Source organism: Sus scrofa, chromosome 10, assembly GCF_054392235.1.
Source record: "Sus scrofa isolate SSC_HxYL_T2T_F1_AM1 chromosome 10, Sscrofa_HxYL_maternal_Yorkshire_Landrace_v2.0, whole genome shotgun sequence".
In the NCBI taxonomy this organism is placed as follows: domain Eukaryota; kingdom Metazoa; phylum Chordata; class Mammalia; order Artiodactyla; family Suidae; genus Sus; species Sus scrofa.
Genome location: NC_139392.1, coordinates 90,675,372 through 90,700,173, shown reverse-complemented (window position 1 = coordinate 90,700,173; position 24,802 = coordinate 90,675,372). Strand labels below are relative to the sequence as shown.

The 24,802-nt window shown below is 49.6% G+C and overlaps 1 protein-coding gene across 6 annotated transcripts in view; it reads right to left on the bottom strand.

Moving 5' to 3' along the window:
* The window catches only part of SFMBT2 (Scm like with four mbt domains 2), a 193,387-nt gene that overhangs the window by 75,022 nt on the left and 93,563 nt on the right, over positions 1-24,802 (bottom strand). For 3 of the 6 annotated variants that reach the window (XM_021065007.2, XM_021065006.2, XM_084980989.1), the window contains exons 6-7: positions 22,836-23,082; positions 15,437-15,534 (exon numbers count right to left, since the gene is read on the bottom strand). The exons of 1 other annotated variant lie outside the window; for it this stretch is intronic. In XM_021065007.2, coding sequence (XP_020920666.2) covers positions 15,437-15,534; positions 22,836-23,082 — 345 coding nt within the window. The remainder of the gene's footprint in view (positions 1-15,436; positions 15,535-22,835; positions 23,083-24,802) is intronic. 2 more of the 6 variants (XM_084980992.1, XM_084980991.1) reach the window with 2 other exon arrangements.

Below are 24,802 nucleotides of genomic sequence, written 5' to 3'. Positions count from 1 at the left end.
TCCTTCCGATCCGAGTGCAGGAGCCCTGACGCCTCAGGAAATCTCCTTGGGTGGTAGCCATCGGAGCGTCAGCCTTTAATCCTCCGTTCTTTCTCTGAGCTTAAGTTAATAAGACAAGCAAAAAAGCACAAAAAACAGGCAATTCAGCCCCACTCCACATTTTTTCAAACTATAGTTGATTTTCAAGGCTGTGCCAATTCCCTCCACACGTTTTAAGTACCAAAATCTTTTCGTGCATCATATACACAAAACCAAAACACTGCCGAGTGTAATTCTTTCAGTTCCAGCCTGCCAGTTTTTTGGTCTGCAGGGACCTCAAACACTGCATATGCAGCATTTCAAAGGTCTCATTTAATCTGCCTGATTTCTCTGACTGGGCTTCAGAAAAGTCAAAGGAAGTAGTTTTAATTAGTATTACATTAAAATTGATACAGAATGACCTGGGCTTTAATGCCTTTCTTCGTACCAGCATGATACGTCATACTAAAAATTAATCCGGTGCAACTCATCACCCTCTTCCTTGTTTTAGCGAAGACCTGGTGCTCCTGTGTTCATTAGATAATTACTCTCATTACATTAGTTTCTTCTAAGAAATGGACAGCGGGATGCCAGCATGTATTAAATCAATCGCCTTATTATACTTCAATCCCACTGCACTGAACTGCATAAATTCAGCCCATGAAATATTTATAAAAAATGTAATAAAAAATCTATAAGCTGAACACTAAAAACCGTTTTCATTTTTTATGTACAGCTGTAAATAGCCATTTCATCAACTAGTCATGCATTCAATCACGGTAAAAACTAGTTATGAGAAGACGTCGGGCTATATACTTCACCTCAAACCCCAAGAATTTATAACAGGCAATTAGAGCAGGGCTATTTCCATAGGAAGTCCAAAACCTGGCATGTTGGTTGCTTTAAAACAGGGGCAATGAGAATGCCTTTGTTAACCCTTAGCACCAACCTAAGAGCATTGCTACGTGGCAAGAAATTCAACTTCACCTACGGCCCCGCAAGGGGAAAAGCCAGGGCTGGTTCTGAGGGTGCAGGTAAGCAGGGATTACACAGTCTGTTCCCGGGCTTCCTTAATTCTCTCCTAATGAGCCAGGGTACCCCACCTTGGGTCCAGCCTGAGCGCTGTGGGCTGAAGCAAACTACTGCCAAAGCCCTGGGGGCCGGCTTCCCGCAGGCTCACAGCCCAGCGCGGAACACGGCTGAAGAAATGACTGCCGGGCATCCCTTTCTACAGAGAGCCCAAGATGCAAGTCAACGGTCATCACGGAAATACGACCACGGCCCCGAGCCTCTGACCACATGCAGAATCCGTCCTTCACAGCAAGGACGAGGAGTCGGTGATGGGCGAGACTGACCGTGTCCTGGGTCCCTTTCTGGGCACGCAGGGGCTGCTGACACGCAGGGGCTTACAACCCCGAGTGGCGAGTTCCCTTGGCCACAGGCCAGGAGGGTCCCCAATAGGGAAGTGCCGACGGCAGCCAGCCTGGCCCGGATCTAAGAGCGTGACGACCCCAAGCATCTCCCTCCTATCCTGGCTGCCCTCGCCTTCCACGGCGCAGCCGGCATCCAGGTGAGGAAGTACCGTCCTCTCGCCAGGTGTCTCCCCCTCGGCACTGCGGGCGTCCCGGGGCGGCTACTCCGGGACCCCGTGCACTGCAGGATGCGTGGTCCATTTCCCACTCCCACCCACAGATGCCAGTAGCATTGCCCCCAGCTCTGAGTGCCCATCAAAATGCCGCCAGACATCTTAAGAGAACTGCCAAATTCTCCCCAACTGAGAGCCACTGATCTTGATACGGTTGAGACGGAAGTCACTTAAGATTTGCGTTTGGGACCTGGTTCCACCACAAGCTCTGCCAGAAGTAAGACAGGAAATGAGCTTCCCGGAATCTCAGGCTTCCCCGAGTCGCAGTAAGACGAGTTGCACCTACCAGTCAGGTCACGTGAGGATAAGATTACCTGAGGGGAGCTTCCGCCCCGCCCTGCTCAGCAAGTAGAAACGATGGCTGGAGCTCCCGCTGTGGCTCAGCAGGTTAGGAATCTGACTAGTATCCGTGAGGACGCGGGTTTGATCCCTGACCTCACTCAGTGGGTGAAGGATCCGGCACTGCTGCAAGCTGCGGCGTAGGTCACAGATGTGGCTCGAATCCTGCGTTCCTGTGGCTCTGGCATAGGCCGGCAGCTACAGCTCCGTTTTGATCCCCAGCCTGGGAACCTCCACCAGCTGCAGATGCGGCCCTAAAAAGCATTAGAAGCAGCAGCAGCAGCAATGGTCCACTTCACGGGAACAGCTTTTCACCGCAGGACGAGGTGGGCGTCCAGGTGACGTTGCCAGGACTTGATCTGCATTTTGCGTCTGTATTCTGTCCTGGAGGGGCTGAACGTGCTGACATGGCTTTCAAAGATATCCCAAAGGCGTGTGACTTACTCCACGAGAAGTAGGATTTGTGACCCACCAGCCACGCCACGCTCATCACCCCCTGGCTGCTGGACCTGGTCTCCCAGGAGCACGGAAAGCTCAGAAACAGCTCAGGTCTGGGGAATGCACGAGTGTGTACAAAACCACAGTGAAATGGCCAAATGTCCCAAACTCCTTTGCAAATGCTTCTTTTTTTTTTTTTTTTTTTTTTTTTTTTGGCTTTTTGTCTTTTGTTGTTGTATTTCTTGGGCCGCTCCTGCGGCATATGGAGGTTCCCAGGCCAGGGGTCGAATCGGAGCTGTAGCCACTGGCCGAGCCAGTGGCTCCAGAGCCACAGCAACGCGGGATCTGAGCCACGTCTGCAACCTACACCACAGCTCACGGCAACGCCGGATCGCCAACCCACTGAGCAAGGGCAGGGACCGAACCTGCAACCTCATGGTTCCTAGTCGGATTCGTTAACCACTGCGCCACGACGGGAACTCCTGCAACTGCTTCTATGCACACCCACCACTCACACCCCCCTCCTCACAGGGGCCCTTCTCAGGCAGGAGGGATGTGCGATGGCTCAGCAGCCGGGGCCCCTACCCTATGGTCCTCATTTTCCATTAGATCCGCAACCTCTGAGGACGGGCTGGACTCCTTTACACGGAATCGCCTACTGGAGATGCTGCAATTTATAACTGCCTGTCCATGAAAGAAATCATGACACGTAAAAGCACAACGCTGTGGGATGGGCAGGGAGCTCGGGGTTAAGAGATGCAGACGATTCCTTTGTAGTGGGTAAGCAATGGGGTCCTGCTGTAAAGCCCTGGGAACCACATCTAGTCACTTAGGATCAAGCATGACAGAGTGAGAAAAAAGAACTTGTATATGTATGTGTGACTGGGTCACTTTGCCATACAACAGAAAATTGACAGAACACTATAAACCAACTATAATGGAAAAAGTAAAAATCATTTAAAAAATAAAAGATAAAAGGAAAAAAAAACAAAACCAAAACTACAACACAACTTGGAAGTTCCCTTATGGCGCCGTGGGTTAAGGATCCAGTGTTGTCACTGCAGCGGCTTAGGTCGCTGCTGTGGCGTGGGTTCGATCCCTAGCCTGGGAATGTCCCTATGCCGTGATTGAGAAAAACAAAAAACAAAAGATAAATAAAAGTACAACCCAACTTTAAAAAAAAAAAAATCGTGTGTTTTGAAGGGAAAAAAAACCAAACAGCCTCCCTACAACTGTAGCGTCACTGATTATGAAAACACCCACCGAAGAAAGAATTGCAATCAATTCTTAATTTGTCTTACTGACGGCAAGAAGCGTGCAAAATCTGGAAAAAACTAAAACATGATACTTTGAAAGACGTCTGCTTTATACATAAGAGACTGACGCCCGGCCTCCTGTCCCAACCCCAATGACATCAAGTTCATGCTATTGTTATCCTGCCCTCCCGGAAACCCCAGGCGCGGGGCAGGAGCCAGAGTAATCCGCAGCCAACAGAAGCCATTTGGGAAGGATAACTCACACCACAGATAACCAAGCACTGACTGCATCCTTAAATTCTTAATGTTTAGAATTAGAAGCAAGTCTCATTCTAGCGGACTGCAGGCAACCATGGGGGAGGGGCCTGCCACCAGGCAACTGTGAGAGTGCATTTGTTATGCATCTGAGCTTGGCGACCTTTTTTTTTTTCTTTTTAGGGCCGCATCCACAGCCTATGGAGGTTCCCAGCCCAGGGGTCGAATCAGAGCTGCATCTGCAACCTACACCACAGCTTGCAGCAATGTCAGATCCTAAACCCACTGATTGAGACCAGGGATGGAACCCACATCCTCACAGAGACAGCGCTGGGTCCTTAACCCGCTGAGCCTCAACGGGAACTGCAGCTTTGCACTTTTAGAGTGCCCTTAATTGTTGGACCAAGTTGCCCTCTTTAGTAGGTCTCACAAGATTTTCCCAGGGCTCATAAAAACCTGATGGCCCCCGAGATGCTTTTTGAGCTATGTGACGGGTGGGCCACAGCGTGAGTAGAAAATAACGCAAACCAGCCCCTCCTCTGGTCTCTGGAAGTGGCAAAGGATGGGCCCTACATAAACTGAACTTCTCTGTGATTCACCGTCCCTGAGAGACTGCTGGACAAAAACCTCCCAGCGTCTTTAAAGAGATGAGAATGACAGGAGGGAGTGGCGGCAGAGGCCGAGCTCCCAGGCCGGGGTGTGCGGTGACAGAGCCCGAGGTGAGGCAGCTGGGGGCCGGCCCCTGGGCAGGTCACCCTGGCAGGATCGCAGGGGACCAGCCCCCAGTCGGACAACAACATGACCTACCATCTTCCCAAAAAGCATCTGCGGGAAGGAAACGGCAGCCACGTGGCACGCAGACATTAATTGCTAAAGGATTGGATAGCAGACCCTCTGCCAGGTGGGACCAGGAACACCATGCCAGGAAATTAAGTTCTGGCCCTGCCTGGGGGGCCTAAAGCAAATTCTGGGGGAATCTAAACATCCCACGTGAAGGCCCAACTCGGCTCAGTTTTGTATGGTTGCTGGATTTAGCTGCCGAGCAAGGGAAGAAGAAGTCGGTCACCATGGCAACCGCAACCTGCCGATCTATGGTAACAACAGCTCGTGTCCTTTCTTACCCCTTTGGCTGTACCAGATGGAATGAGAAAGGAACGCTTTTCTCTCTCAGCCGCACTTAATCTCCTCTCCCTGGCCTGTGACCTAGGTCTCCGGTGCTGAAGTCGACAAGGGGGTCTCTCCTAAGAGTCAAATCTGCCCATCGCGTCAACAGGTACATAATTCAAAGCTGAAGAGAGCTAAAGCAATAACAGATGTGGAGTGTCCAGGGTGCCGTGAGCACAGCCTGAACAGTCTCAACAGAAAAGAAATACGTGCACCGAATGCCTTTATGTGTATGTGTAAAAAAACAGCAGCCACATGCAGCATCTTTTTTTTTTTTTTTTTAAACAATCACCCTCCTCTCTGCTGTCTCTTCCCTCTGTTTATTAATTAACTTGTGGGGAAATCAAAGAGCAGTGAAGAAAGTGAGCCAGGCATCACCTGAGACGGAACCAAACCAGATGTAACCTGGAAGCCCTTTTTCACAGATGCCAAAGGCACTTTTAAGGCGAATCAGTTCTGGACACATTATGTTGGATCTGTTCAAGCGCTACCTAAGTCAAAGCCAGGGGCTGAGCTACGGTAGGGAACTCCAGGAGACTGGGTATTTTATCCAGGTACCAAGACAGGTACACTTTTTTTTTTCTTTTTAGGGCCGCACCTGCAGCATATGGAAGTTCCCAGGCTAGGGGTTGAATTGGAGCTGCAGCTGCTGCCCTACCCCATAGCTATAGCCACGCGGGATCCAAGCCATGCCTGCGACCTATACCGCAGCTCAGGGCAATGCCAGATCCTTAACCCACTGAGCAAAGCCAGGGATCGAACCTGCATCCTCCTGGATACTAGTCAAGTTCACTGCCGCTGAGCCCCAATGGGAACCCCCAGGTACACTTTCTCTGCTGTGAGTCCTGACCCAGGCACAGCCTCAGGTGTCATGACCTCGGTTCCCTTTAACCTCCGCGGGAGCCACAGGTACTGCCTGGGAACTGGTCAGGGAGGCAGCAGGAGGGGAGCAGAGCCCACGCGATTTTGTGTCCTTGTCCCACTGAAAATCGAGTCCCTCCCCAGCCTCCAATAAAACGGAAGCAACCCAGAAGCCTCAGGACCTCACTACCAACCGCCTCTCTTCCCTTCACAGCCACCATCACATCCGTGGAAAGGCGTCTGACATCAGGCGGGCACAACCGGGACGAACAGGGGCCAGAGGCAGAAACCCGTCGTGTCAGGCCAGCTCTGCCCCTAAGCTAACGTGTTCCCTCCAGGGGCGCTCCTTAACCTCCCTGTGTGTCCCCTGACCTATCGGTTTAAGGAAGGAACAATACCTAACACCAGAGCCCCTGACACCTGACACATCACCGTTATCATCAGGACCCTGAGAGATCCTGGGGCAGGATGCTCTGGAAGGAAGCATCTGGAAGGAAGAGCCCCGGGCAACACCCCATCTTCTCTCTGGTCCTTTCCAGCAAGAAGCACCTATCGACCCTGTAAGTTCATGGGCAGTGGGACATCTCAGAACGCGAAGGGGGGTTTTAACACATCAGTGTCTCCTTAATTTCAGTTCATCCTACTCTTCTCCTTGGCGAGCTCAGCTCTTTCCGCCTCTTCGCCCAAGAACTGACGGGGAACGTGAGCAGCTCACGAGCACACCAGCTTAGGACCGAACTCTGCTAAGAGAAGCAACTGAGCCCCTCCTGGTGCTGAGAACTGCTCGTGCAGGAGGCACTTCCCTTAAGCCACTCTAACAGCCTCTCCTGAGCTCTCAGACGTCCACGCTGACCTCACTGTACCTATTTGTTCAGCAGCCCCCTCGAGAACACTTACTGAGCGCTGACTGCGTCCCTGTCCCGTCCAAGGTACCAGCATCATGAAAACAAACAACCTGCTTTCATGGCACTTCCGTTCCAGGTGGAAGGCACAGATCAGAGGCAGAGAGAACAAACCGATGACAGTTATGTCAGGATAAATGCAGAGCAGGCTGGGAGGCTGGATGGAGGTGAGGGCAGATTTGGCTTTTCAGCAGCCACCTGAAGACAGCAAGGGCAGAAGTGCTTGGGACAGAACGTGACGGAAGATAATATAAGAATAAGAATGGGGAGTTCCCGTTGTGGCGCAGTGGTTAACGAATCCGACTAGGAACCATGAGGTTGTGGGTTCGGTCCCTGCCCTTGCTCAGTGGGTCAAGGTTCCGGCGTTGCTGTGAGCTGTGGTGTAGGTTGCAGATGCGGCTCGGATCCCGCGTTGTTGTGGCTCTGGCGTAGGCCAGTGGCTACAGCTCCGATTCGACCTCTAGCCTGGGAACCTCCATATGCCGCTGGAGCGGCCCAAGAAATAGCAACAACAACAACAACAACAGACAAAAAAAAAAAAAAAAAAAAAAGAATAAGAATGGGCGTTCCCATTGTGGCTCAGCGGTAACAAACCCAACTAGTATCCATGAGGATGCAGGTTCGATCCCTGGCCCCACTCAGTGTGTTAAGGATCCAGCGTTACTGTGAGCTATGGTGTAGGTCACAGATGTGGCTCAGATCTCGCATTGCTGTGGGGTAAGCCGGCACCAGCAGCTCCAATTCGACCCCTAGCCTGGGAACCTCCATATGCCATGGTTGTGGTGTTACAAAGACAAAAAAAAAAAAAAAAAAGGGAAAAAGAAAAAGAATGTATATATATATGTCTGGGTCCCCATGCTGTATGGCAGAAATTGACACGACACTGTAGAGCAGTTATACGCTAATGAAAATTAAATTTTTTAAAAAAACTTCCTTAATTGTGAGACGGACCCACGTGCCTAGACGGTCTGCACCTGCCACAGGTTTACACTAACACCTCTTGTTTCCCACTAATAGTCTGGAAGTTGTGGACGTCCCAGGCAGGGTGCACACAGGGCCGGCCCCCCCATGAAAGCCCCGACCACTGAGTCTCTCACGAGCTCCCCTAGCACACGGTGGCCCCACAGGCTGCAGGAGGAATCAGGGGTGTCCCACAGCTCCTCTGCAAGGGGACTCTTGGAAGTGCATAGGGGGGTTTCCAGAACTCACCCCATGAGGCTTGTCCCTCTGCTGATTTTGCCTTAACTCTCACTGCAATAAACTGTAACCGGAATTACACCATCCTTGAGTCCTGGTGAGTTACCTGTGAGCAGATCTGACACAGGAGGCAGGCCAAGGTTTCCCACCCCCGCCTCAGGACTTTCTTTAGAGCTCCCTGGACTCTGCTGCAAATCTCTAAATATTATTTGGCATTTCACACACACTGAGGTTTTCGATTTCTTTTTTTTTTTTTTTTTTTTTTTTTGGTCTTTTCTATGGCCCCACCTGCAGCATATGGAGGGTCCCAGGCTAGGGGTCTAATTGGAACTGTAGCAGCCAGCCTACGCCAGAGCCACAGCAACACCAGATCCAAGCCACGTCTGCGACCTATACCACAGCTCACGGCAATGCCAGATCCTTAACCCACTGAGCAAGGCCAGGGATTGAACCAGCAACCTCCTGGTTCCTGGTCAGATTCATTTCTGCTGTGCCCCAACGGGAACCCCAACTTTTTTTGTTGTTGTTTGCTTTTTTGAGCCACACCCGCGGCATATGGAGGTTCCCAGGCTAGGAGTCTAATGGGAACTACAGCTGCCGGCCTACTCCACAGCCACAGCAACATAGGATCCAAGCCACATCTGCAATCCACACCGCAGTCCATGACCCACACCACAGCCCATGGCAATGCTGGATCCTTAACCCACTGAGCGAGGCTAGGGATCCAACCCACAACCTCATGGTTCTAGTCAGATTCGTCTCCGATGCGCCAAGAAGGGAACTCCAGTTTTAAACTTTTTGTTAACAGAATTAAAAAAAAAAAAAATTCAAACAATTTCACTCCTTTTAGGGGCTAAGATGAAGCATGGATTTTAGTGACATTTCGAATAATGTTCTTTCCTTGCACAAGAGGGGGTCCCGAGGGAGGTGAGCTCAAAGGCCCGAGCATCTCCTGGGCTACATATCTGTGCTCCGGATAGGGAGAGACGCTGGGTTTCAGTTGCCTGGAAAATCAGTAACCACCACTTCTTAATTGTAGATCTTTTTGATGTGGAAACAGTTGTCAGGGAAACGTCTATAATTGAACATTTCCACATAAGAGGGGTCACAAATGTAGATTACAACGTACAAGAACTGAATTGCAAAGAATAAAAAGTAGCAGTAACTGCAGAAGGCTCCTGAGTGACGCACGAAATACTATATTAATTATAGTTAGGCTCTTACTAAGTAGCCTCTCTTGGTCCTATTTTTATATTTTTTTAATTTTTTTATTTTTCTGTCCTTCTAGGGCAGCACCAGCAGCCTATGGAATTCCCAGGCTAGGGGTCGAATGGCAACTGTAGCTGCTGGCCTACACCGCAGTCACAGCAACACGGGATCCCAAGCCACATCTGGGAACCACACAATAGCCCGCAGCAACCCCGGATCCTTAACTCACTGAGTGGGGCCGGGGATCGAACCCACGTCCTCATAGATACTATCAGATTCATTACTCCTGAGCCGCAATGGGAACTTTGGCTCTATTTTTAAAACTTAACTGTTCTTCCCTAAATCCACTCCTTATAGTTTAGTAAATACTTAGCGAATGAGAACTGAAGCAGTAGAGAAATCCCTGGCCAAAAAACTGAATTAGCCCTGTATTAACTTCAGTTTTCAAGATAAAAACACACTCTGAGAGAAACCTACCCTAGTCATCCTTGGTGAAGACAAAAGTTAAAAACTTTTATTGAGACAGGGGCTTTCCACTTTATTCGATAGTGAGATGTGTCACAAGTTAACCAAATGACAGCTTGCAAAAGTGACACAATAAATTTTTTTAAAAAAAGCTCATGAGAGACCTTGCTGATTTGCAGTACAGGAATATGTACTTCGTATTTTTTAAATAAATTAATATTGATATATGGATTGCTTTTGGTAAATCTATTAGGTCTCTAAAAATGAGACTGGTTTTTAAGAAAAAATGTTTTTCATTGTTTATTTTTCAATAATAAAAAAAGTAATGCCTGCCCCTTTGGGGGCACTCTCACTTCATTAATTATTTTCTTCTGAATGCACAGTTTGAAATTAGCTGCATTTTTCCAAGTAAGAGAAGTCAGAATTCTCAGTAAAACATGGCTCTGAAAGTCATTCAAGTGTTCTCTCCAATAAAGAGCAAATAACAGCAGGAACACTAATCATAAGCTTGCTTTTACACCGTTACTATCTGTATTCTTGACGGATGAGGAATTCTGCATATTAATAAAATCAGATCACACCTACAGACATGGATACACAGATACCAACGCAGATACGGTCACACGCCGCCAAGGTGACAAACGCTGCAGCCTAATGAGATTCATTCCACTAAATGGCCATTTGTTCCCAAGGGTAAAATAATAAAAAGAACTGCTCCGAAATATACCATGCCGTCATCTCCAACCATTAGATGTGCTTAGCTGGTGACCTCTGCCCGGGAATAATGTGGCAGTTTTCCACAACGTGCATCCAGGACAAACCCCACATGAATCCAAAGATATACAGGGCATCGCAATGACAGGAAGGGAAATAAGTCTGCCTGCCGAGAAACAGTGATGCTCCAGCAGGAATGCCAGAGAAACACACGGGTTACTTCCCTCTGTGGATCCTGCAGGACAATGCCGCTCGCTGAATCCGCTAGAAACGCGAGAGGCCGAGTTCCTTTCTTGTAGTTATTAGAACGAAACAATGGCTGGGACAGTGGGAGCCTCTTCCCACGCCAACCCCCCGCCCCGCCACGTCTCTGAACTTGCAATTTACCTCCATGGAAGCGGAGTCTCGGTAGAAAACGACAATGTGATTTTTTACATCCCTGTACATACAGCAAAGGTGGTTGGACGGGGTTGCACGGTGCCCCCTAAAGCCTGGCACAGCCACCCAGAGCCTGCTTGTGTGACCTGGCTGGGTGCGTGGCGAATGCAGGCAGGTGCAGCTGCAGTCACAGTGCAGTAGCACAGGCCCCCCTGGGATGTCTAGAGTCCCATGCAGGACGCTGGGACAGACGCAGACAAAAGGCGACAGTGAACACGGAGCCGGTGACCGAGTTTTGCTGCCACACCCAAGAACAGGGGAGGGTGCAGGCAACCACCCAAAGTGAGAAGAGACTCGGGGTGGGGGTGGGGGTGGGGTTGTTCCCTCCAAGGCGTCAGAGGGAGCCTGGCCCTGCTGACACCTTCGAGCCTCCAAAACCAGAGCAGAACCAATGTCTGCGGGGGTAAGCTACCAGTTTGAGGGTAGCTGTTACAACTGCCTCAGGAAACTAGCACCGTAGCTGTTCTCAGATTTCGAAATTCAGGGCACAAATATTCACTCCCAAAGTCTGGTTCAGAAATTTGCCCCTTTTTCTTTTCCATCAAATTGAAATCAAGGAAAATATTTATCAGAGGGTCTCACAAGCTTAAAAGAACAGAGAATTTTCAATGCAACCACTTTTCATGGCCTAAGCACCTGCTCCATAAATCCCGGGGCCCCGTGAGACGTAGAAATACTCAGTATCTGCTCTTAAAGCAGCTAGTAATTATAAACACAACGCTGAGGAGGAGGGTAATTCTCAAGTACTCCATAAAAATAACAGGCAGAAATCTAAATAGAAAAATATCAACGTGCAGGAACGAGGGCATTGCATTTTGGAGGAAAATGCAAACTACTGCGAAAGCCTAGAGTCAGGCCAACAGCATTTTGGAGAGAATAGCTGCTCAGTAAACATTTACCGAGTGAGGTCATTATACCTTTAAACCTCACTGGGTGGGGCCATTACGGGTTATGCTGTTTGCGTCTCAGGTTCATAGTTCTGAACACTAAGTCTGCACATTCCGTTAATCTGTACCTTTGATAACTCAAAATATTTCCAGTAAATGAGTTAAATACAGCCAAGAATTCCTTCCTGTATTTGAGAAATACGTGTCGCGTATGACCATAGCCAAGGCGTCAGGTGTCACTGAGTGGATAGAACAAGGCACAGGCAAGACATGGCCCCCGCCTTCCAGGAGCTGCAAAGTGAGGCACAAAGAGAAGGTTCCTATACCAGGAACGGCACAAAGGACAAAGTCTAACTGTGACCCAGTTGACCAGGCAGAACAGAGGAGCCCTTAATAGGGCTCAGGGTCACTGAGCTGGGGTCAGAGGCCGAAGTCCAGGGAAGGATTTTGATTGCAGTAGAAAGATGAACAGGAGTTTAACAAAAGCAGCAAAACTGATACAGAGGTTATATCTGTAGACCAGGCAAATGGCCAGTGGGCAGGGGAGGGGTGCCCGGGGAACAGAGGGGCACAGCACAGCGTCGGCCTGAGCGGGGGACACGCGGAGGTCGTGCCAGAGAGACGCGTCCTGGAAGGATGCGGGGGGCTCCCCCCTTGCAGTCCCAGATCCAAGCCTTTTAAAACAGGAGCAGCAGATGAAGATGGCAGACGAAAGCCCCACACTAATTTCACTTCCTCCTAAACTATTTTTTAATTGTTTTATTGTAGTTGATTTCCAGTGTTTTGTCAATTTCTGCTGTAGAGAAAAGTGACCCAGTTACACATATATCTACATTCTTTTTCTCACAGCAACTTCCTCCTCAACTCTAACCAAAATCATAGTCAAGTGTTTCTAGGACACAAACCCACTCAAACAGTAACTAAAGAATAGAAGCTAAAATGTGGATGAGCAAGAAGTAACTATTTAAAAAAAAAAAAAAAAACAGCCACACTGTGGCATATGGAAGTTCCTGGGCCAAGGGCTGAATCAGAGCTACAGCTGCTGGCCAATCCCACAGCCCACAGCAATGCCAAATCCGAGCCACCTCTGCAACTTACACTGCAACTTGCAGCAACCCTGGTTCTTTAACCCACTGAGTGAGGCCAGGGATGGAACCTGCATCCTCATGGAGACGAGTCAGGTTCTTAACCTGCTGAGCCACACTGGGAACTCCAGAAGTAACTAGTGTAACACGCTCAACAGACCCTAACCCCAGGCCTCCTGCAGAAAAGCTGAGACGCTGCCCAAGGCAGAGAGTAGAACCTCCATGAGGCTCAGAAGTAGGTGTTTCTGAAACTGGGGGTGAGTGGGACGTGATAACCTAGGAAGCGTGGGGACCTGTCTGGGAAGCAGTTAGACCCAGGCACCCCCTGGCCTCGTCCGGAGTCCTCTGAAACGATATGACAGATGGTCCCTGGCCTGTGGGTGTGGGAACACAGGAACTCTGAGCGGAAGCCCTCTTCTGGCCACTCAGCTCCTAGGAAACACTGGCAGCTGGACCTTGAATAACAAAAATTTTTTTAAAAGTAAAAATAAAAGAAGCATCGCCACATCAAAGGCCTGAGTGGCTGACGCCCGGGGTTCCCTGTATTCTAGGTGGAAACAGAGGTCCCCAAAGGTGAATCGCTGTGACCTTTCAGAACAGCAGAGGGAGAGAACCAGGATGCCGGGGAGAGAAGGCAACGCGGCGCGATCCCTCCAAATTCGGGAGTAGAATGACAGTGACCTAAAATTCCGTATCCAAACTCCCTCCCAGGGAAGCGCGAGGGCAGGAGCCCGACCGTTTCAGCCACTCGAGGAGGAGGAGGAAACGGGGCAGAGGCTTCCAGGACCCAGAAGCGTTGCCACGGTTTATCATCTTTGTAACTGGAAGACAAAAGGACCCAGGAACGGGACCCAGACTAGTGAGGACACCTGCTCGCTGAGAGCCGCCAAAAAGAGCCCAGTGCCCCCTGGAGGCCCCGCTGCCGATGCAGATGAGACGTTCGTGTGACTGCACAGAAAGGCTGTGCTCGGCCTGTCCCGACCCCTGGGGCCAGAGAAGCAGAGCACGGAGAACCACGGACTCCTGTCCCCATGTCCACGGGATGCTGGAGACCTGGAGTTCATGCTCCAGGTTGGCCATCGACCCTAAGGGCAGTTCCCTAAGGGCGGCTCAGGACTGCGCCAACTCAATTCCCCATCAATGGTGGGACCAGAGGCCCGCTTGGTACCCAGACACTGTCCAGCCAAGCTCCGCTCCAGAGAGCCGGGAAACGCCCTCTCCTGAAACAGGGCTGGTCTTGCTTCGCGAGGTGTCAAGAGTGAGTTCAGTAATGGTAAGGACGCAGAGAGATGGTAACGCTACAAGGACAGGTAAGGAAGTGGTTAACAGAGAGGATGCTGCCACCCACGCGGGGCGAGCAGATGGGAAAAGGACAAGTCGAGGGCTTCTCATGGACCAGCCACATCCTTCTGCAGGAGGGACGGAGGGTGACCTGCCTTTGCACTGCGACCCGTCAACTCCTCACACCTGTATGATATACTTCAAATGTACATGCATAACACACTTCAAAGTAAATCTGTTTAGAATAGATTTTGAAATGAAACTGACTTTTTCAAGGGCAAGGGATCCGACGTGGACGTTTAAAATTATTAAGGGAAGCAACCCTACCATATCCACTGTATACATTATCATGTGTCCATCACAGACGCAGGGATAGGAGAGCACGTGCGAGCTCCCGCTGTGGCGCAGCGAGGTAAGGATTCAGCACCATCTCTGCAGCGGCTCCGGTCACTGCTGTGGTGCAGGTTGGGTCACCAGCGCCCAGCCGAAGCCTTACACTCTTGCTGTGGATGTGGCTCAGTTTCATTTTCCACGTGAAACTTCCCAGCCCTGCAGGAACCGGCCCCCAGGACTGAAAAGCAGGCAGGTGTCAGCCCCCCCCACCCCCGCGGGTCTCCCAGGAAACGATCCACGGGGGGTCACTCTCCCACCTGCTTAGCCACGGAGAGGAAGACACTGTTGTATGAGCGCCTCTTCCTGAAGGGGCCCCTCCTGCCCAGGACAAGCATCTCCACCACAGGCATTTTAAGCATAATTTGAAGAGTGCCAAGAACCTGGCACCCTGTGTCAGCCGCAGGACAGTTTCTTTCATCGTCTCTTAGAAAACAGCCTAATACCCACCAGATACGCTCCACGTTTCTCACCATCCAAAAAAATGAACCATCCCGAGAAGCATCATTTTCTATCATTTTTACCAAGAAAAGAATAAAATTAGGCTTGCTCTAGTTTCCTTTTATTCTTTACTAAGGTGCGTGAGAGGGTGACAATAAGATTTCTACTATATCGCACGACGGAGACAAGACTGTAAACCTGAAAAAAATGTTACCAAGACTCGGGTTATCTTGCAATGTCCTCGTTAACTATTGAGTAGGATTTAGGTGTTACCTTGGAAAACGGGTACACAGCCAGAGGACCCCGAACAGCTCACGTTGTACACATTTAAAATGAAAACCGGCCACCAAGGTAGCTTTTGAAAGAGTGGGAGGTGATGCGAGGTGGGAAACTTTTTAACACAGTGTGTTCGCGACAACGGGAAACAAACGGCTCTGCCCTGGCGTCTTACCTTAAAGACTTCCATTGGAAGAGGACACTTAGCGGCATCAATAAGAGATTTCTCCAGAGAACATCTCCATTCTGAGTCCGTCTTCAAAGGATAGATTTCTGTAGCAACAGCAAATCACATACGAGTTTGAGGGCTGAGATCCTCTACGGGGTGGTTCCTTCTTGGATTCTTCCTCCCCGGGATGTCCTATGAACTCAGCGGGCGCAGCGACCGTAAGAAGTGACACCCTGCCCGCCATAAAAGGCCACCTGCTAAAGGGATTTCCCGAAAGTTAAAACAGCAACTTGGGATTCCGCGATCAGAAGTGAAGAATGAACTTAGCAGGGCTCTTGTGCAGGGAGCATGTGCGTGCATCCTGCAGGCATTCTGCACGTAATTTAATGGTATAAATCCCATCAGTCACAGGATCCATCCACTGCCCCAAGTTCCAAACATCACCTGGGCAGTAACAGGCACTGGTGAAGAACTTACTATCCGATAGCTTTCTAAACTAGAAACAACTCTTGCCTAGAGTTTTCAGTTATTACAGCATATTTTCCATGCGATCTCTAAGCTCTCATATGCTAAAAAGAGTCCACGTCCATCAGGACATTATTAAAAGGGAGATTAAAATTTAGCAACCAAGTTTAATATTTACTCTTGAAATGTGGCTAATACATCACACTTTGCCCTCATTTTGCCCCCAAGCGCTGGGAGGACAGGAATTGACAGAAGGAGGTGACAGGGTCTGATTGCAAAATTCAAAGAACAAAATCACTGAGCACTGCTTTTCCTGATTGCTGAAACCGCAGGCCAACTGTACGATCTGATCTCAACAGATTTAAGACCTTATCAAAATAGGCGCAGCAGCACTCACTCGGAGTAGGTAAGTTTATACCCTCGCTGTGTCAATCCAGGCTACTTCAGACCAACGATTAGGATACAAATATGAATGTAAGCCACAGTTAAAAGGCAAGACGAAGCCTTTGGGGCTCTATGTTTAATTCCTCGCGCGTCTGCTTTTTAGCACGCCATCATCTATTTTCAAGCTCACAGCTTCTGAGCGCACCTTGAGGGTGAACGCGCCTGTGTTTTAGCAGCTCATTCAGTCTTTCCAGACCATCCTAACTGCAGTGGGCGCGGAAGATGCTGCGGGAAGGTGTCCGGCATCAATGCACCGCCCGTCAGTGCTCATCGTCAGACACACCAAAGGGTGATGAATGACAGGACGGGCTCTCCCTGTGCGTACTGTTCACAGTCCGCTCTAGCCTTTCATTTATGCCCTCACACCTCTGCAGGATCTTCTTCCTCAACCTAGCGTTGCTGCATCAGAACAAAAACAGACCGTGACCCCTGGTCTTAGCAGACATGAGTGGGGGAACGCAGCGAGCTTCCCCCTCTCCATCCCCTGGAGAGAATGGACGCACCGTTCCTCCAGCTGCCGCAGGGGAGAAGGGAGGTCCCGAGAGAGACATCGCCTCTCACGGGATCCCGCAAAGGAGGAGGAGGGCCCAGGTCACGGCGCCCTCCAAACCATCCCGAGAGGGCGAAGAGTTACACGCCCACGGTTCCGCTCAGGGGCGCAGCATCGAAACCCCAGGGAAGAGGAAGGCAATGCAGGGTTCTAGGAAGCAGAGCCCAGAGGACACCAACTGGAGGGGGTCAGCCAGGAACCAGCAACCAGGACCCCGGACCTCCCGAGTGGACAAAAACAGACCCACGTTTCCAGGGTTCTGGAAGCAGGGCGATGGGGGAGTTGGACCCCCACAGGCTAGGAACAAGAAGTCATGGGAGAGGATGGCAGATTGCAAAGACAAGACAAAGGAAGGGTCCCCAGACACACAGGGAGAGAAAGAAGGAAAAAAGTCCCTTGTGTGGGTGTCTGAACTCCCACTGCCTGTGAGGGAGGCCTCTGGGGGTGAGGGAGCCCCTGAGACAAGAAGAGGGGCAGAGCAGAACGGTTAGAAAATCACTCAGAGCCGGAGCAATGGAAATCCAACACGGGCAGAGACCAGCTCAGAACTCAGCAACCCTGCAGGGATGCTCACAGTCCCTTCCCCTTGAGACCTGGCAGAGCAGGAGTGGACCGGCCACATCTCCCAGAAAGCTGAGTCCACCTGAGGCCACGTCTGTCCCACCAAAGCAGAGACAAGTGTCATCATAAGAAGGCTGATGCTTCGATCTAAATCTGTACACCCCTCAAAACTCACATGTTGACACACCCCAGGTGATGGCATTAGGAGGGGACCCTTGGGAGGTCATGAGGTCACGAGGGAGGAGCCCCTCATCATGGGATTAGTGCCCTTAAACTGGAGACCCCAGGGAACCCCCTCGCTGCCTCCTCCAGGTGAGGACACAGCAAGGAGATGCCGACCCCAAACCAGGAGAAGGCGCCTCCTCAGACTCTGATCAGCCGGCACCTTGGCACCTTGACCGTGGACGTTCCGCGTCCAGAACTGAGAAATCAGTGTCTCTTGTTTATAAGCCACATGGTCTGCAGTCCTCTGTTACAGCAGCCTGAATGGATGGAGCCTCCTAGGAGATTCCATGGGAACTTTATCTCTGTCCTGCAGTCCTAAGAGTCTTTGTTTTCATGCTGAGGATTCTAAACAAGGAATTTAACCCCCTGGCAGGGCATATTTCTTCTCTCTCTCTCTCTTTTTTTTTTTTTTTTTGTCTCTTCTAGGGCCGCACCCACGGCATATGGAGGTTCCCAGGCTAGGGGTCCAATTGGAGCTGTAGCCACCGGCCTACGCCACAGCCACAGCAACACCAGATCTGAGCCGCATCTGCGACCTACACCACAGCTCACAGCCACACTGGATCTTTAACCCACTAAGCAAGGCCAGGGATCGAACCCACAACCTCATGGTTCCTAGTCGGATTCGTTAACCACTGAGCCACAATGGGAACTCCATATTTCTTGCCTTAAAAGGTGAAAATCAACTGCAGTTTTGTCATTCTGCTCAACCACCTGCTGAAGTGAAACATCGCCTAGTTTAATAAGCAGAGAACACTGTCACGATTCCAAGTGTGTGTTTCATGAGATGGAGAGGCGCTCGGTTTCACCGCAAGTTTATGGACAATAAATAGCACCATTAGAAGAACATAAAACACTTTCTTAAAATGATCGTGTTGCAGGCAGTTTAATCGAGGGTATCATGTCAATTTCTGTTGCTGAGGAAGTCATAAGCAATTAGAACCCCTCCTGATTCATCTTGAACCAGAAGTCCAAGTGAATGAGTGTGTGCTGGCAGCCGCGTCACAGTGAGCGCTGCAGCAGGGGGGACCACAGCATCCACAGCCCCGCAGGCGGGCCAACAAGGGCCTGGAGGGTGGGCACCCTCCTTCTCCACCAGGCTCTGGCCCGTGAGGAAAGGCTTGCCTGTGGTCCTTAGCAGACACTGGGAAGTGCCACGGACAGAATGTGCTGTGTCCTCCCCAGATTCCTATGTCGAAGCCCTAAGCCCTCACCCTCCCTGGCACGGTACTTGGAGCTGGAGCCTCTGGGAGTAACGAGATTGAGATGGGGTCTTGAGGGGGTGAGAGTTGGGCCCCAGGATGGGGTTAGTGCCCTGGTGCAAGGAGACACTGAAGAGCTGCCGTTGCAGAGGACGCCTGCTCTCACCTGATCCCCCCAGATACAAGTACAGGTGTAGGTGTAGACACAGGTATAGGCACAGATATAGACGGTATAGATATAGACATAAGTACAGATATAGTTACAGATACAGGTATAGTCTAGATATAGGTATAGATTATAGATATAGATACAATAGATATAATATAAAGACATATAGTATAGATATAGTCATAGTATAGATATGGTATAGATATAGATACATAGCATAGGTTAAGATACAGACATAAATATACAGATACAGTATAGACATACAGTACAGATAAAGACATACAGACACAGATACATAGATATATAGTCTAGATACAGATATAAAGATATAGATACAGTATAGATGGAAAGGTATAGCTACAGGGATAGATACGCGCTCCCCACTCGGAGAAAGCAGAGGCCAGGGAGAAGGCGGCCGTCTGCCAATCAGGAAGAGAGCTCCCAGCAGAACGCAAGCAGGCATCGCCCTCCTCCCCGAGGTCCGTCCTCAGAGCTGCGGGTTTGTGCGCTCCAAGCTCCCCCTGCCCCCCGCAATCAGGGGTATTTTGATAAGGCGGCCTGAGCTAAGACAAAAAACAACAACTCTCTTAGGAGGAAGAAATAGTTCAAGTAGGAAGCAACTGACTGCGATTCAGAACCTTCTGGCTCTAGACATGACCTAAGACAGAAAGAAAAGGGAGGCAAAGGGCTGCCATAAAGATTCTGAAGGGAAACAATACAGAAAAGCATCTCGACACAGGAGTTTTTTTTAAAACCTCAGAAATGTTCGTCTCCTTAGCTTCTGCAAAAATATGGAAAAGCCTATCTTATGTTCTAAACATCCAGAAATGGGAAATTCTACTCACGCCCAGATGTCAGTCTAGGCAAGAGCCCTACCATCTACGTGTCACAAGTCACACTGGGTCCTGAAATTAAGTTACAAAACCCAAAGGATCGAGTTCTGTGCCCGTGTGTAAAACCTGGGTCAGGACTGCCTTCCCGTGTGTTGTTCTGCTGAATAAAGCTGGAGAATTCCGCGCTCAAAACAACTTCCTGAGAAGTTGCTCAAAGGACTCTCACAAACTCCTCAGTGCGATGGACAATTCACATCCAGAAAATTACTAAGACAAGTCGATGCAATTTGTCCTTCTCATAAAGACATCACATCATCTGAAGGAAGAGAGAGAGCTCTCCTATGCAACTATTGCCCTGCTTCTTCTGGGGACACTTTTCATTCTCACCACAGAGTACGAGTCTGTGATGACACGGGGAGGGAACATTACACAAACCCAAGAGCTACTGGTCACCTTTTGCTTTGCTATAAATGTTGACACGGGCAAATATACATTCCTCTTAAAATTTATACAGCAATTAGATCCTAGGCTAAGATGTAAACACCCAACTTTTTGCCCCAAGTCCATTTCTCCGGCTAGGTTACGAATCCCAAGGCCAACCCGAGCCTAGATCTTTTCTTACAAAACTTGACAGGCCCTTTGCTTGGCATCATATCCCCAAATTACTCAGGGTATAAATGGATTTCTTGGCTGCTTCTCAAAACGTTGACAACAATAACACTAATAAAATACCATGTTACAGGTCTAGACACCTGTCAAACTCAACACAAATGCAAACACAGGACATGCAGAACCAAGACTTTTTTCAATTAGAGCCCTTGACAGATGGAAAGGAGAAATGTAACTCCCCAGCTTCATGGACTCAAGACTAATGCTGGCAACTCATCTGGGAGGCGACACATCTCTGGCAATTTTCATAAAGGAAAGAGCCCAGGCTTTGCTTCCAATAGTCCTATGAAATTGGCCAGAAGGAAAATCAGCAAGTTCAGAAAGAAAAGAAGATTCCTTCCTCGGCATCGTTAATTCCCTAAGAATCCAACGTTTTTGTTCTGAACCACCTTTCGAGGTTGGTAAGGCCCGCAGGGGGCAGCAGGGGGAAGTGGGTGGAAGGGGGAGGGGCCTGGGAATCTGAATTAGAGCACATTCCGCCTACAAACCAGGTGCTCTTGGACAAGTAGCTGAAACTCAGTCTCCAATTTTCTCTGCTGTCAAAGGAAAGAGTCACACCAATCACGCAGCGCCATTTTGGAATCAAAATAAACCCCAGAGCAGATGTGAAATCACCTGGCACACAGTCAATAGTCAAGAACCAGTATTTTGTAAACACTGAGATTTCTGCCCCGTTAGCTGTGTCAGGAAACATAACGCACTCTTCTACCCAGTTACGTCTGTGGGAAGTCATTTGACAAGACATTTGAAGCTACTTAAAATCCGTGATGTGCCAGGGAAAAAAGCATGGTGATTTTCTTTTTGCTATTTCCAGGTCAGGGCAAATATAATGGTAAGCTCTTAGTCTGGATACTCAGGTGCTTTGGGTGAGTGGTTGGACTTATGGATGGATGGATGGATGCGTGGATGAATAGATGAATGGATGGGTGGATGGGTGGGTGAGTGGATGGATGGATGGATGGGTGGGTGGAGTTAGGGATATGGACGGAAATGGATAGAGATGGATGGGTGGATGGACAGATGGATGGATGGATGGATGGATAGGTGGATGGATGGGTAGATGGATGGATGGGTAGATGGATGGATGGGTAGATGGATGGATAGGTGGATGGATGGATGGGTAGATGGATGGATGGGTAGATGGATGGATAGGTGGATGGATGGATGGATAGGTGGATGGATGGGTAGACGGATGGATGGGTAGATGGATGGATGGGTAGATGGATGGATAGGTGGATGGACGGATGGGTAGATGGATGGATGGGTAGATGGATGGATGGGTGGATGGATGGATGGATAGGTGGATGGATGGGTAGATGGATGGATGGGTAGATGGATGGATGGGTGGATGGATGGATAGGTGGATGGATGGATAGGTGGGTGGGTAGATAGGTGGGTGGATGGATGGATGGGTGGGTGGATGGGTGGGTGGGTGGATGGATGTATGGATGGATAGGTGGATGGATGGATGGATAGGTGGATGGATGGATGGGTGGATAGGTGGGTGGATGGATGGATGGATAGGTGGATGGACGGATGGATGGATGGATGGATAGGTGGATGGACGGATGGGTAGATAGATGGATGGATGGATACGTGGATGGATGGATAGGTGGATTGATGGATGGATGGATGGGTGGATGGATGGATAGGTGGGTGGGTAGATAGGTGGGTGGATGGATGGATGGGTGGGTGGATGGATGGATGGATGGATAGGTGGATGGATGGATGGATGGATGGATAGGTGGATGGATGGATGGATGGATGGATAGGTGGATGGATGGATGGATGGATGGATAGGTGGATGGATGGATGGATGGATAGGTGGATGGACGGATGGGTAGATAGATGGATGGATGGATACGTGGATGGATGGATAGGTGGATTGATGGATGGATGGATGGACGGGTGGATGGATGGGTGGATGGACGTGTGAATGGACAGATATAGGTTTAGGAACCTACTCGCATGACTGTGAAATTCCTCAAGAAAAAGAATATAACCAAGTCCCAATCTGTTGTGTCTTTCATTCCTGAACCCCTCATTCCAAAGGAACCAGGTGAACTTCTCCAGAGCCTCCAGCGCTGCTTTCTCCTTTGGCCAACCCCGTTCCTGGAGGGCGTGGGTTCTCCCCGCCACAGAGAGCATTCTGAGGTTAGCGCGTTTAATCTCCTCATGTTCAGATGTAAAAGCCCCCACAGAGCTGACACAGTTTCCAGATACATCCAGGAAAAGCACCACAGCTCCTTCTAAAGCACGCGCCAGCAGTCAGAGCGCTGGCCCTTACCTGAAGGTGGGTCCATTCTGTATTTATTCTCTTGACACCAACCAACGGGTCGAAGTCTGTAATCCAAGTAAAACAACCACTGGTCATAGGATTCAGTGTCCTCCAATCCCACATAGCGAAGGCGTAATCTTCCTCCAACATTGTCAATCACACTAACTATCCAGTACTGAAAAGGGTTTTGAGAGTCCTGGAGCTCTAGTAAGGAACCAACTGTAATGAGGTCTAGAGGGCCTTTCCCTCGCAGAGGCTGTTTAAACAGAAGCAAAACTCCTTATTTTAAACTCTATTGTAAGGTTCTCATGGAAACAGATGACAGCAGAAGATAATATTTTTTTCACACCATCATCCAAGCTATTGGCAAACAGTCTGGTGTTTCCCTCCCCCACCCCCCCGCCCCGCCCCCCCACCGGCCCTCCCCCCCACCCCCCAACATACATTTTACCCCCTGGAGCCAATACCAAAACCCGAAGTGACTAGAAACTAATTGTGTGGGCCAAGTGCTCACCAAACAAATCACCCTTCCCAGAGCAAATTACATTTGTCCAGCGTGAGGCCGAAGGTGCCGCGCGCTAGAAAACGTGGTAGCAAAATGCTGACTCTCCTGACACACGGATACATGGGCTTCGGGGCAGCCATTTAGACCGTAATCAACAGACGTTTAGCTCTGAGGACCATGGCCCCACTCTCACAGTCGAGGCCCTCTCGTACCTGGGTCATGTGAGCAGGCATGAACACAGGTAGATGGCAGTTCGGATGCACGGCTAACACACGTCCACAACCAGCCATGCCAGGCTACTGTGTCATTTGCACACGCAGTCGCTTTAGAGAATACATATAAAGTGACTGCCCCGCCTTCTCAGCATATGCTCTCACAGGAAAAGGGTGTTTGTTCAGCCAGCCTTGTAGGCAACCGTGTTAAGAAATATTCAACCACAGTAAGACAAATGTGTCCTCTGGGAGATGTGATGTGTCAACACACGATCTCAATGAAGGAGCCGCAGAGACACAAAACCACATCAGGCAAAATTGTCCCAAACAAAACCAAGGAACTATGTGACCGAGAGCAGTGTCCAAATAGCCGTATCATTTGCCACAGGAGGGACACCTATGCTTCGTGTGAGGAGGATAATGACGTCATCCAATCCACAGGGTGTTCCTACTCGCTCAGGACGGTCTGCGCCCCTTTTTCGGGGGCTTTCTTCAAAGAGCTTTGGTGATGCAGCAATCATCTACGACAGCACAGCTCTCTGGCTGTCCTAGCCGATCAATATTGAAATGTTTTATGATAAAATTATTTTCAAATGCACCATCAAGATGGCACATTACACTATTTTATCCTCAGGGCTTTAAAGTCACCTTCGCCACATTTCAGTACAGTTGGCCACCTCGCCTCCTGTTTCATAAGGGCGGCTAATTCAGTGATTACTTAACACACGCGTGTTTAAATACTGGAGTGATGCATCCAGATGAAACCATTTATGGGTAGAACAAATATGCTTAGGTGTGACCTCTACAAAACAGTTCCGCTACAGGATTTTATGCACATTTGCTACTAAAAGACAGAGTCTTATACAAGACCCTGGATGGGTATCCTAACCCCGTATTATTTTAAAATGTGTTCACCTAAAAGCACATTTTCCACTTCACCACAGGTGAAGGGTTTTTAGTGCCATCAGAAGCCATCATCTAAGAGGGGTCCCCGTTGTGGCTCAGTGGTTGACGAATCCGACTGGGAACCATGAGGCTGCGGGTTCAATCCCTGGCCTTGCTCAGTGGGTTAAGGATCTGGCACTGCCTTGCGATGCAGCGTAGGTCGCAGACTCAGCTCAGATCCCGAGTTGCTGTGGCTGTGGTGTAGGCCGGCAGCTCCAGCTCCAGTTCAACCCCTAGCCTGGGAACCTCCATGTGCCGCAGGTCTGGTCCTAAAATAGCAAAAAAAAATAATACAAATCAAATTAAAAAAAAAA